Source organism: Coptis chinensis, chromosome 1 (genome assembly GCF_015680905.1).
Source record: "Coptis chinensis isolate HL-2020 chromosome 1, ASM1568090v1, whole genome shotgun sequence".
In the NCBI taxonomy this organism is placed as follows: domain Eukaryota; kingdom Viridiplantae; phylum Streptophyta; class Magnoliopsida; order Ranunculales; family Ranunculaceae; genus Coptis; species Coptis chinensis.
Genome location: NC_141456.1, coordinates 73,942,100 through 73,955,279, shown reverse-complemented (window position 1 = coordinate 73,955,279; position 13,180 = coordinate 73,942,100). Strand labels below are relative to the sequence as shown.

Here is a 13,180-nt window from a genome sequence, read left to right as displayed (position 1 = left end):
GGAAAACATTGCCAAACACAGTATTATTCCAATGAACAAGAGATGCTTGAGTAGACGCAAACTTATTGATCAAACTTTATTGACTTACCTACTCTACTGACATTTTCACTATCCATCTTAGTCTCAGACAAACACATGATATCAGGTTGATGCTTTTGAAGAAGGTCCTTTAGTTGTTGAACTGCTGTGGGGGAACTAATTCACCATCAATTATGGGCGAGTATCATTGAAGTGTAGGTGGCTGTGTTGGGACAGCCACCGCGAACGCGATGAGCGGATAGTCATTTCCATTTCCATTTCCCTGTTAAACCCAATGAGAGGATTTTACGCAATTAGTAATGTGAATTAGTAGGTCATCATGTCGTGTATTTTGCCGCTAGCAATCCTCGGCATGAAAACCATCAAAAACCTTCATTGGATATAGTTTGTAACAACGGTTAGGCTAGAGTGCCACTCTTATAGTGCCACCCTTATCTCACACTCCTCCTGGTCCGTCAAATCTCAGGATGAGATGATCAAATCTAAAACTGATAAAAACTTGAAATTTCAAAATTTCGAAAACCAAAAATACAAAAAAAATATGAAATTTCAAAACCCCTTCTTCTCACTTTCAATTTTCGAATCTAGATCTGATGAAGCATTGAACAGATATGGTGAAGCATTAAGAACTTGTGTTTATAAAGAAGAACAATGTAGTATCATTTGTATGTCTCATTTAACAATATTCCCAGCTCAAACATGGTCTTTCAATCCAACTGCAAATGTAAACTTCGACACCAAATAAAATGAAACGAGGAGAAAAGGTCTTTAGTTGGGTGGAAAATCAGCTTCAGACCATGTATGTCATGCCAACTTGCATCAGATTAGAGTGCGGCACACTCAAATTTGCAATTCCCCTCCTGCAGTTCTTTCTCAAGAACGCATAAAATTAAAGTAGTTTATAACCAATTTCTTGATAAACCAAGAGTCCTTCCTTGCTCTTATATCTCCGTGACCAAGAAGATAAACGACTCCAGACTCTTTGGCTTCCCGAATGAAAGAGAGCTCCCTCTCAAAACTTTACTCTGCATCAAATACAGCCTGGTCTGCCGAAACAGGCTTCACCTCACCTGAAGTGCTTGCTTCTGAAGTAGGTTTGTCATTGCACCTAAATTCTGCCAAGAGTGGGACACCAAGTGAATAAACACTTCCATTCGGTGGAATGAGCACCCTAGAAAAAGATGCCTCATTGTCAGACTTTGTGTCTTCATCCCCATCCCTCTCTAAGCGAAGCAAATAAATTTCGTACTTTTTTTGTATTTTTGGTTTTCGAAATTTTGAAATTTCGTGTTTTTATCAGTTTTAGATCTATCATCTCATCCTAAGATCTGACGGACCAGGAGGAGTGTGAGATAAGGAGTGGCACTCTAGCCTAACCGTTGTAACAAAACCATGTTTATCAATATGGGATGATTTGAATAGTTGGACAACAACTATCCACGTCGCAAATAAACACATACAACATTTGATTAACCATGCTACGTACATGGAGTTGACTTTGTACTTTGTTGAGAGTGCTTGTCAGAGAAAGGAAAGAGAACATTCAAATCAGTTTGCTGTACACACTTGTCTCATATTCCAATCGGATGATGTCCCAGACGAGTGATCACTATGATCTTTACTGTATCCATATTAAGAGAATCAACAAAGTATTTTTTTTATTTTTTTTCCCGATCACTGTCCAATGTGCTATCAATTCATTGATCAAGTTTAGCGACAAAACAGTGGGAGTTTGCATATATCGCCACTACTCATAATGTTTTCAGATTTTTTTACACTAGGCTTCAGAATTCTAACCAGTACTAGTAATAGAGGATTAGAACAGCTTACAACTCACATCTAGAAAGATTGTTTCTTGATCAATTAGAAAATACAATCAACAATGTAAAGGATTTAGTGGTTGGGAAAAGCAATGCCAAATTACTTTCAAGATATAACCAAAATCCACAAGAATATTCGCAACGATTAATATTCGCAATGATTAATGAAAACTGCAAAACCAAAAAGAAACCATTTTCAACCGGAAACTGAAAACGTTTAGAAGATCCAGTAAGATGTTAACCATAGAAATTGAGCTTCTTCATCACTTTGGCGTATGCTGGATGGACAAGAGCAGGGAGTCTAAGTCTCCGCTTTGCTGCCTTGGACTGCATTAACAACCATATACATCATTAAGTCTTGAAGACTGCAATTCTGGAGCGCAATAAAGTAGTTCCTAAACTTAATGTTGGTTGAATTTAAAACTTACAGGTACTAGTCCAAAAAGGACACAAAAAAGATAAAGAACGAAAAACGAAAAACACAGAGAAACAACCAAAACTTCACATTATAGATTTTGCAAAAAATACCTTCCTGTCTGGCAGATAATTCAAACCCATATTATACAGATACTGGAGAACTGTCTCTGGAGCAATCCTCTGTTCTTTTTTATTGATCTAATGTACTGAAAAAAGATAAAGCCAATATAACAGGAATTGATAACTGCTCCAGCTTCTTCTCTGTATATCCAGAGAGGGGGGCTACAAAGAATCGACCGTACTTGACCAACCAACTTGGGACGAAACTTGCATATTGTTGAACATAAATGACTACATTATAGAATTTCTCATTCTCCTCGGGCTGGACCATACTCGTGTATATTTCAAGCTTCAAGGACATTAATGATTTACTGAGATCCACGACATGTACAAACAGCCCCCTTACATGAAAAAGCATGCTCATATACAATCTTAAAATAACAAAGCATCAATTACCATTTCCAAGAACAAACTTTGACCACGACTGGCACCTGGTCGACAAGATGACAAGCACACACAAAACAGCCACATGCACACTTTTCCCGAACACACATGGCCACTAGTACCACGTACTGGGGCAAGACACACAACAAGTACAGATAATATCAATTACGCACTAAGTCACAACTGTTAGTCATAGCGAGACTGAAACTTGCACCACAGGTGAACACTAAACAGCCTCAAATACCCAATCCACTAGGACGAGAAGAGAAAATACAGATTTGACAAAAAAAAAAAAAAAAAGAGAGAGAGAACTTTGCCGACACCGGTTACAGCTGCTAGTCGATGGTGTTTGTGAGCAGAAAACATGAACCCTATCAATACTTGGTCTATCATACCATGTAAAGAAATAAAATGAATAGCTAGAAGTTGGTAATTATTCTAACTTCACCTCTATAAACATGCCCTTAAATATAAACTATAGTTCATATGATTCTCACAGCCAATGTTCTAAAAAGCTATAAACATTAGTCGGAATAGGGGCGCCTAAGCGCTAGGCCTTCACAAATATTGTAATAGCTAGAAGTTAATTAAGTTCATATGATTTTTCTAAAAATATTAGGCTAGTAGTCGGATTGTAGGGGAGGGAAGCCCCAGCTTCTAGGCTAGGGACGGGCTAGGCTTAATTTTTTATTTAATTATTTAATTAATTAATTTTTAAATATATATGTATATTGTATAATTAATTTTTTTTTGATAGAACAGGTTATTTCACTTATTTGATACGTGGCAAGACCTCAAGACTTAGCTTGATATCAAAGTTGTTGGAATTGAAAAGGCAAAACCCAAAAATGGGTCATCGTTTTTCTTCTTTCTTTCATCTGTTTCTCTTGGTTGAAGTGATTGTTTTTATGTAATTGTATTGTATGGTAAACTGTATGAATTTATTGCAATGGGATGAACGACTTTTAATGAAATCAATATTTTCCTTTTGCCGGTTGAATTCGAAAAAAACATGCTGAAGACATAGTTCAAAACCTATCTTCACTGAAAACAGAACAATGGCTAAAAAAGATAAATCTGACAACTAAAGAAATAACCTATTTGTTTATTGTTTCATACAAAGTATTACATGAGAGATGTTCAACCCGTGAATGGATACTGACACATCTACAAGACCTTGACCAAAATTCAATCAAGAATTGGTGCCTTTAGGAACCTAATAAGATATCTAAAATTCTAAATGCAAAACAAAAGGAAGTTGTGTCTACAAAAATTCAGTCCCCTGGTTCACCAGACTTCAAGTTTGTTCTATATAGCAGAAACTGACATGAACCCTATCAATTTTTACTGAGCTGGCTATTGAGCAGCTTGGTCTATCATACCATGTAAAGAAATAAAATGAATAGCTAGAATTGACAGCCAAGAAGAGTTTAATTTATTTTGGTTGCTGCCTTGCTGGAATTATTGCAGCTGATGTTTGTTGAAGAGTGACTTGTTTGTTTGTTGATGATTGTTTGTTTGTTGTTTGTTGATGATTGTTTGTTTGTTGAAGAACAAGAAGAGAGAAGACCGATCTTTTTTTATAAACCCATGCCCTTAAATATAAACTATAGTTCATATGATTCTCACAGCGCAGATTGATTAAAACTTGCACTTACACAACTAATAAGACCAAGAATGGGCTGAAAAAGTTATATAATGATCCTCTTACACTTGCTCACAAACAATTCATTCATTTTCAAGTGATAGGTTGGGTGGCTTAAGAATGGAAAGTTCCTTAACAACTTGGGTTAAAGCCCCACCTGCAGTGGCTTAATGTTTTGGATTCAGATCCATATCATTGGGCACTGTGATAAAAGCTCACTGATGATGTGCAATAGGAGGAATTCTTAAGAGAGAAACTTCCAAGTCAAATAAGAATTCTAACTTTAATCCTTTAGGAATGTGCACTAGTAACCGCCTAGGAAGCACTAGGGATAGGAGTGTCGTGTCTTAAACTCGCAAAAACTGCGATATGAAAGTTCTTGGAAACCAAGTACAAAAGTAGCACTTAAATCCTACAAAACCCTCATATGGCGAAACGACAATAGAGTAACATATATAATATTTCCAGTTTAACCATATAAATCACTCATATTGTGATCATTTTCTATTATTATATACCTACTGTGAGTGAATTCCTGATTCATTTACAAGGGAACCCAAAAAATATAAAAATATATAATTAGGCAACACATAATTGCTAGTTCATGTCCAATCACGTCCTAAGTGTATAACTCAAAAAAAAAAACTCACCAATAATCTAATAATGTAAGTGAAATTGTATTTATGTTAATGGAGAAGAAGTTTGGAGCAAAAAAGGATACAGCCTTATTAGGTTTGGCCTTTTTATCATTTCAATATATATAGATATGAAAATCAGGGTTTACAATAATAGAAAATGCCTAAAATATTAGGGGTCCGCCCTTCGGGAGATGTCCTCCTAGAACTCTAACAATGTATATCTCTTTAGACATAAGAAAAGACCCAAATGTATCAGCGGTTGTCTATTATGTATATAACCATTTTGTCTTAATCTACGCTCTTCACCTTTCTCTTTTTTACTCCTTTGTTTTTTGTTTGTTCAGTGGTAAAAGTCAGGACTTATATTAGTAATGAAAAAACAAATACATAAAGGATGAGATATCCTTCAAGTACAAGAAACAAAAAGCAAAACTATAAAAATTCAGGAAAGGATCACTCCATGGGAGACACACCTCCAAAAACTACTAAACACGACACACAGGATCAACTTGCAATCAGAACATGAACAACTACCATCTACACATAAAATGCTGAAACGGAATGTCTCGCTCTCATGCATCTTAGATCAAAATATAAAATACAAAGCATTTTATGACCTAAGAACCTCCTCCTAAGATGCCCCTGTGTGGACCACTCTTTTATAGGTGCCACGTGGTAGCTTTTGGACACAAGTGCATCATCCTAGTGCACCTGCTCAACATCTAAACTATGCTTAGTACCTTATCAACATGTGATCAGGAATCTGGCTAGGTCCAATCCATTTATCGTATGGCTTAGGGCAGTTAAGAAAATTGGGGAGATCATTATGAAAGCACAAATCAAGGGATTAGTTGTGATCATCAACTAATCAAGGATTTCTCTTGTAAATCTTTAAATAACCACCTCCACTCTCAAGGAAGGGGGAGAAGCAAAAAATGGATCTCAACTCCTGTAACTGGAAGAGAGCTATTTTGCGCTGAGCAAGGCTGGTAATGTGACACTATATGGAGGGCTCAGAGAAAGTATAAGTAGTAAGCACTTTTTTAGCGGAACCACGATAAAAACCAGTGTCTTGCTCTCTTTATTTTTTGTGTTATTTTGTGTATTATTTGGTGTTCGTCCTGTGATAAATGGATTATGGAATCAACACAATGTGTGCCAGACTAAATATTTTGGTCCTGACAGTGGCACTGTCTGTGGGGAGAGGACGATAAGTCATGGTTCTCTCCATGTAAGATGAAGCAAAAATACATAATTTATCAACAAGTTTCTATATGAATCAGACAAAACAAGTCGCACGCCTTCTCACAAGGTAATAAGTATCAGCCATTACTGCTACTATAACTACGAATTATGGAGGTGTTACCATTTAGATCTAATCACTGGATGAACGGTGAAGTTTTGATAAATGTTACTGCTATTCAGTGAAATCAAATGCAATGTGGGGGGTACTTATCTAGTACTCTCGATTAGTATATCACTACCTTGCATCAAATATCTTTTTACTCACACCAACAAGTCAAAACTGATACCAAGAACAATGAGATCAAGAGTAAAGCAATTCAAGAATAAGTGCAATGCCGCAATTGAATCAGATAAGTATTTTTGTGTCTTAATTTTTTAATTATATGCTAAGGAGTGGAGCACTTTATCATATAACTATACCAATATTTCGTCATTTTGTTCCAGTGAGATATATAATGTGGGTTACGGTTTCATTATTTCAAAGTTTAAATTAAACCAAGGCCCAAAATATTGATATCGATGAATATATCGGTGTACCCAAAAACCGATATATATCGGATATATCCATTTTTTTGGTGACCAGTCCAAATTATTTAAAATATCAGAAATATCGGAAATATATCGAAATATATCGGAAATATATTTATAAAAAATGGTCAAAAAGTCAACCGATATATATCATAAATATTGGATATATCGATTATATTGGCGATATAAAGTTTTATATCGGAAATTCCGATATATATCGGGAAAAAAAGGGTTCTATATTCGGTGGATATATGTCGGAAATATCGATGTCGGTGTACCAAAATACCGATATATATCGGATATATCGGCAATATTTTGGTCCATGAATTAAACCACCACCTGATTTCATTTCATTCATAGTTACTTCATTGACCTTTTGAAGTTAAGCACTTAAGCCATCCGGCCCTATATGGCTTCTATCATCCATACTTTTATTGGATTGGACTAACTTATACCACCAGACCCAAACAGGGTCAGACTCATTAAAACACACATGGCCATGGTAAGTCCACCAGGGACAACCCACTGAAAGCTCTTTATTATATTTAACTCCACTTGTACTTGAAACTTGATTTATCAATAACACCGATTTTGATGACATATTATGTGCAAAATTGTTTTTGCTGTTTCTCTAACAATTTTGCAGGAGGTCGCAATTCTTAAGGATCTCCCACACTACTCAAAATTCATTAAGTTTATACGAGCCAATATTTTCTACGAGGCAGAAGCGAAATCAAGGACATTTTCTACGCCCTAGGCTGAAACAGCGCTCTGGCCACAAGATTCGTTTATGTTGTCGAAGCACTGGATACCTCCTATGCCCCACGGGTTCACAGAGGACTTTGGGCTCACGACTTGCCCACTCCTCGAAAGGTACACGGAGTCACCCCTTTAACACTCTATGCGGGCTCACAGGAAATTCTGGACCATAACTAACCCATGTCACTAAAGGCACATGGGGATCTAAGCTGAGATGCCTTCTATGCCGCACAGGTACACAGTAATCCTTCAACGCTCCAATGACGAGAACTCTTTATCTCAAACAATTAGCTCGAAGTTCCAGTAAACTCACTAGCATATCAAGATTGGGGACTAACAGGCTTACAACAAACAAGCAGACAGTCCTACAACATATTCAATATGAACTACTCATTGGCCAGAAAATTTAGAAGCTATCATCGACACATTGGAGTATTCTCTAACATTCGAGTCATGAATAACTCAAGCATCCGTGAAGGGTGGCTACGTGTGGACCCCTCTTTTATATGTGCCATGCGGTAACTTTTGGATGCAAGTGCATCATCCTAGTGCACCCGTTCAACATCTATACTATGCATAGTAGTATAGTACCTTATGAGCATGTGATCAGGAATCTGGCTAGGTCCGATCCATTTACTATATGGCTTAGGTAGTTAAGAAAATTGGGGAGAAGCAAAAAATGGATCTCAACTCTTGTAACTGGAAGTCAAACACCATTAACAAAGATCAGTGTGGATGGAGGCACTTTTTTAGCCGAACCACAATAAAAACCTGTGTCTTGCTCTCTTTATTTTTCGTGTTAGTTTGCGTCTTATTTGTGTTTGTCGTGTGATAAATGGATTATGGCATGAACACAATGTGTGTCGGACTAATTAATTTTGCTCCTGACAGCCCCAACTCCCTCAAAGTGTCTTTTATTTCTCTCCAGACATAAAGACATAGTCCGCACAGGATAGCAAAAGGTACCAGATTCTTCTTTCCTAATGGCATGATCTATCTTATGGTACTCTAACCACTTCTGGCTCATCAATCATTTTATGGACTTTTAGGACAAAATTTTATCCTAAAGGCTTAATTATGTGTCTTAATTATTAAGGTACTGAAAAATGGTACAAGAGATGTCCGTCTTTAAAAATTTCAGCTAAAGTATTTTAGTTTATAATCGGGTAAAAGCAACATATATATACTACACAGTCCACATAATCAATTTCTTATTTTATGACATAAGAACCTCCTCATAAGATGCCCCAACTCCCTCAAAGTGACTTTTACTTCTTTCCAAACATAGTTCGCACAAGATAGCAAAAGATACGATACTCCAGAATCCTCCCCCCTTTTGTGAGTGAAGAAAACGTACCATCCACTTTGTGTCATGCTTCTTTTCATTCCAAGAGGCTAGAAGCATCTTATAAAAGCACCGAGTGGACCCTCACATCAAAATAAAAGAACTTCCCTCCAAGAGAAAGGATACATGATGAGGATATGGTTAACAAACTCACAGTCGGACAAACATGAAGATCAAAAATAGATTAAACTTCTTTGAAGTGTCTACTTCTAATGTTATCATTAGTTAAAACACGACCAAAGAAGCACACCAAAGAAAGAAAGAAATCTAGGAAGGGACCTTAGAAACCCAATAATATCACTAGAAAAGTAACATAAGGGTCTAGAAAAAAGTGGGGGAGGGAGAGCGAGAATCCCGAAACAAAAAGGATTTTGAAGAAAATCTCCCGTTCTTGTTAAATAGACCAAAGGCGATGATCTCTGTCCGGTCTCATTGGAGGAATAGAATCTACTTTACACGTGAGTGCCACCACACTACCTATGTCCCTATTAGAGAACTTTGTATCAAGGCCTAGAACACAAGCAATAAACCATCATCTTCTCACATGAAGACACAAACAGGGCTATTCTTAAAGACAACTACTGCATATAATTCAGGAAAAAAAAACACATAAAGAGGTCACTCATCTATCGCAACATCCTCCCAAAACTTAAAACTCTCCCCATCCTCAAAGAGAACCTAAAATTCCTTGGGAGAGCCTCCTAAACTTTGAAAATACATTTCAATACCCAGCTATTAACCTAGATGGAATGACCTTTCTCGACAAACTCTCTCTCTCTCTCGTCCCCAAAACGTCAGGGCAGCACTTACCTAGAAAAGCTTATGTTGAACTAATGAAGCATCCTAAGGCTAAGGCCCCCAGCTGGCTTCATATAGACATAACCTTTTCCTGCCCACCAAACTTTTGTACAGTGAGCAACACACGTAGGCAAGTGAATAAGGGACAAACAATACATAGGGTACTCTTGATCAAAATAAGTATATCCAGTTTATATTGCCAAGTAATAAATTGTTGAATGAAGATAGATACCTTCAAATGTGCATTGTGTAGTTTCCCTTCATGCCAGCGTCGAATAGTACCATCCTTCAAAGTTTTAAATCTCGACTTATACGAGCTGCCCCAAAACATATCCCATCAATAAATAAATAACCAAACACAAAACATTAATAATAATAATAATAATAATAATAATAATAATAATAATAAAAGTAGAACTTACGAGTAAGGTTTGATTTTATATTTCTTCAATTTAGAAACAGCCGGTGTAGTTTTCTTAAATTTCTTTGATTTCGTCTTTGAAATATACCGACATTGATTCCACTGAAAAAAAAAATCGAAATAAAGAAACTGAAATTTAAGAAGAAGAAAAAAACGAAGAGTATATACTTACAGAAAAAGGAGTAAGAGAAATGGGGTTAAAGACGGGAAATGACAGTAGTGGGTGAGAGTGAGAGAGAGATGATGAGTGAAAGAGGAGGGCAGGATTGGAAGATGATTTAATGAAAAATGGGAGGAGAGTTTGTGTTGGTGAAATTGTGGTGCGGAGTTTGGTTAACCATCTCTGCATCGTTTTAGTTGAGTTTAGGTCGATTTTTGAAGAAAACCTGCTCACATTCCATTTTGTTTTGTGTTGGGCAGAACCAAAAAAAATAAGAATTACAAGTTTGCCATTGCCTTAAAAGAATTGTTTTGTGTTCGGCAGCCCACTCGAGTCGTCCGGGCGACACCACTAGGTCGTATTCGCTACAGGCATGCGACCCAGCTACGTCGGTCCAAATGTTTTACAATGAGGTTAGTGTTAACTCCATTATTGTAGTTGCAGAGATTCAAATTCAATTTGAAGCTCCTGAATATTCTTGTCTATAACCATTTTCTTTAAAACTTCCAGGCAACACCAAGACTCAGTGAGGACAAAGTAAGACAGTGCGTTGATCAAAGACTATCCTGTCAAGGCCGTTGCTGAGGTAATTTATATACTTCATACTTCTTTCAATTATACCTTCATCTTGTCTTGTGGGCATGGTCACACCATGCATAAATAAATGCTCTGCAAAGTGAATCAACAACCGGAGCCTGTGCTGAGAAATGTTGGGCCAAATTTAACTTGCTTTCAGGTTATAACATCAAAACTTGAGAGAGCAGATCCAAGGTTTAATGCCAGACCGTTTCTACATATTGCTTTTTGGTATTTATCTAACTGATATGTTAATATATATTTACGAATGGTGGATATATATAGATTATAGATGGAGATTAGGGAGGGGGGCAGTCGCCCTCAAAGGTTTTGAAGAACCATTATGTTATATGTATTATCAGTATGAATTTTTTTGAATACGTAAAGGTTCGCCCCCTTCAAAATAAGTTTAAATATTTTACTACCGCGCTTTCAAAATTTTTGACTATGTTTTTTAAACGTGAAGCCACAACATAGTCTTCTTATAATAGGTATAGGAGCGCCATATCAAACCCAATTATTTTATCATTAATCTACTCAAGATTTCCTTACCAATGGGCATCATTTTTGAGTTGAAATTTTCATGGGTATAATTGATTCACAGCTGCAAGAAATTAAATCCACGGTGTTTAAGGAGGGTGTAATGAGATTGTTTGTTCTTAGCTCGGCTTTAGATCCTAGGAACAATTATAGATCATTCAAAATTAATGATATTTGCGAGCTTGCAAATAATTATTATCCGATGGATTTCTCCGAGCAAGAAAATTTTTATTTGAGATACCAGTTACACAGCTATGAGAATGACATTCTCATAAACTCTGAGTTTCAAAATTTGTCACCCATTTTCAATTTGTGTTAAGTTTTGATAGAAATAGGAAAGTCAACAATTTATCATCTTATAGATAGACTGATTCTGATTCGTCTTGTATTGACTTTATCTGTTTCAACTGCTACATCGGAATGTGCATTTTCAGCGATGAGGATTGTAAAGACCAGGCTACGTAATATGATGAAAAATGATTATCTAGCAAATTATTTGATTGTGTTTATTGAGAAAGATATTGCTAGACAATTTGATAAAGATTTTATCATAAATGCTTTTGATGTCTTGAAGAAAACTCAGCAAGAGCGGCTTCAAATGCCTGACTTGGCTACTTGAGCTCCTTGTTCGATCTTTTTGTATAGGAGGATATATGCTAACAAACCAATAGCTTCTTTTTGTTTGTAAATGTGGTATGTGGATACAAATGATCATGATTAATTGTATATCCTATTTGAATTTGCAATCATACTTTTTGATGACAAATATATGTATGCAGAAACTGTCATTCCAATTGCGATGTTGTTTACTTACTGTCCATTAGTATAGACAATGTATAAGTCATTTTATGGTTAATTTATATGTACAATGTATAATTTATATGTTGGACTATAGTGTAGTATGAATGAATTTGTAGTAGAAGAATGAAAAAATATAAGTGGTGAATTTGGGTTAACTAGTATTACCATATCCCCTCCCCCTAGATGAGCCAATTAAGATTTTTTTTTTGCCTGGGGGGAGACCCTAATTTCCCCATCTGGGGAGGGTGGGATCCTAATTGGCTCATCTGGGGGGATGTGGTAATTTTTGTTTTCAGGCCTTGATGTGGTGATGACCATAGTTGTTATACTTACTAACAAACCATCCGACCGGATATGCTAATTCAACGATTTGGCTTAGTTTTTTGGAGACAAAAGAGCTAAGAGTGCATGTAATATATGGAATAGACTTCTTAAAACAGTCTATATAAGTGACTGTGGGGAGCTTAAAGTGGCCAAGCCTTTGTTTTCTCCTAGTCTGCCTTGATTGTTCTTTTTCGAGATCCATGGGGTATATTCATATTTGAATGTTTTACTTCATCTACTAATACGTTTTGTTATCCCTTGTTAATTACATGGTCAAAGTGGTAAACACGCTTTATGATATTTCATTTTCTGAAATAGTATAAGCACTCCCCCCTAGGTCAGATTTCTGGCTCCATCCGGGCATCTTGTATTTTGATTGTGTATATACACTCGCCCCCCCTAGGTCAAATTCCTGGCTCCGTCCCTGTATAGATGACTGTTGTAGCTGCTCTATGCGTGCAATATGAAGCTGATTTCCGGCCAAACATTAGCATCGTAGTTAAAGCTTTGCAGCCCTGTTAAATGCTCGATCAGGACCTCTTCCTCCTGGTGATATTCCAAGCTAGTGAATGCTAGGCCTGCTTGTGTATCCTTTATGCGTTTAAATATTGAGATTGATT

At 36.5% G+C, this 13,180-nt stretch overlaps 1 protein-coding gene and 1 long non-coding RNA gene across 3 annotated transcripts; one reads left to right on the top strand and one right to left on the bottom strand.

The window, feature by feature from the left end:
* Positions 1-1,877: 1,877 nt before the first annotated feature.
* On the bottom strand, positions 1,878-10,642 carry LOC147525178 (Ribosomal protein L35). Of its 2 annotated transcripts, XM_086605632.1 has the most exons (5): positions 10,332-10,642; positions 10,161-10,261; positions 9,971-10,055; positions 2,388-2,482; positions 1,878-2,186 (listed from the first exon to the last, which is right to left on the bottom strand). In XM_086605632.1, the coding sequence occupies exons 1-4, from the start codon at positions 10,506-10,508 to the stop codon at positions 2,408-2,410; spliced, it is 438 nt and encodes a 145-aa protein (XP_086461758.1). In that variant the 5' UTR covers positions 10,509-10,642; the 3' UTR covers positions 1,878-2,186; positions 2,388-2,407. The 2 variants fall into 2 exon arrangements, with proteins under 2 accessions (XP_086461758.1, XP_086461754.1); XM_086605628.1 differs by lacking the exon at positions 2,388-2,482.
* LOC147525177 (uncharacterized) lies at positions 10,594-12,233 on the top strand. The gene is made up of 2 exons (XR_015221104.1): positions 10,594-10,732; positions 10,830-12,233. It is a non-coding gene; the product is annotated as an uncharacterized LOC147525177 (long non-coding RNA).
* The last annotated feature ends 947 nt before the right edge of the window (positions 12,234-13,180 follow it).

What these genes read in the sequence shown, in the direction of transcription:
- LOC147525178 (XM_086605628.1), bottom strand. Translation starts at nt 10,508, where the DNA reads ATGCAGAGATGGTTAACCAAACTCCGCACCACAATTTCACCAACACAA. An exon ending in TTTCTCTTACTCCTTTTTCT is followed by an intron (nt 10,262 to 10,331) that starts GTAAGTATATAC and finishes TTTTTTTTTCAG; the next exon opens with TGGAATCAATGTCGGTATAT. An exon ending in TATAAAATCAAACCTTACTC is followed by an intron (nt 10,056 to 10,160) that starts GTAAGTTCTACT and finishes GTTTTGGGGCAG; the next exon opens with CTCGTATAAGTCGAGATTTA.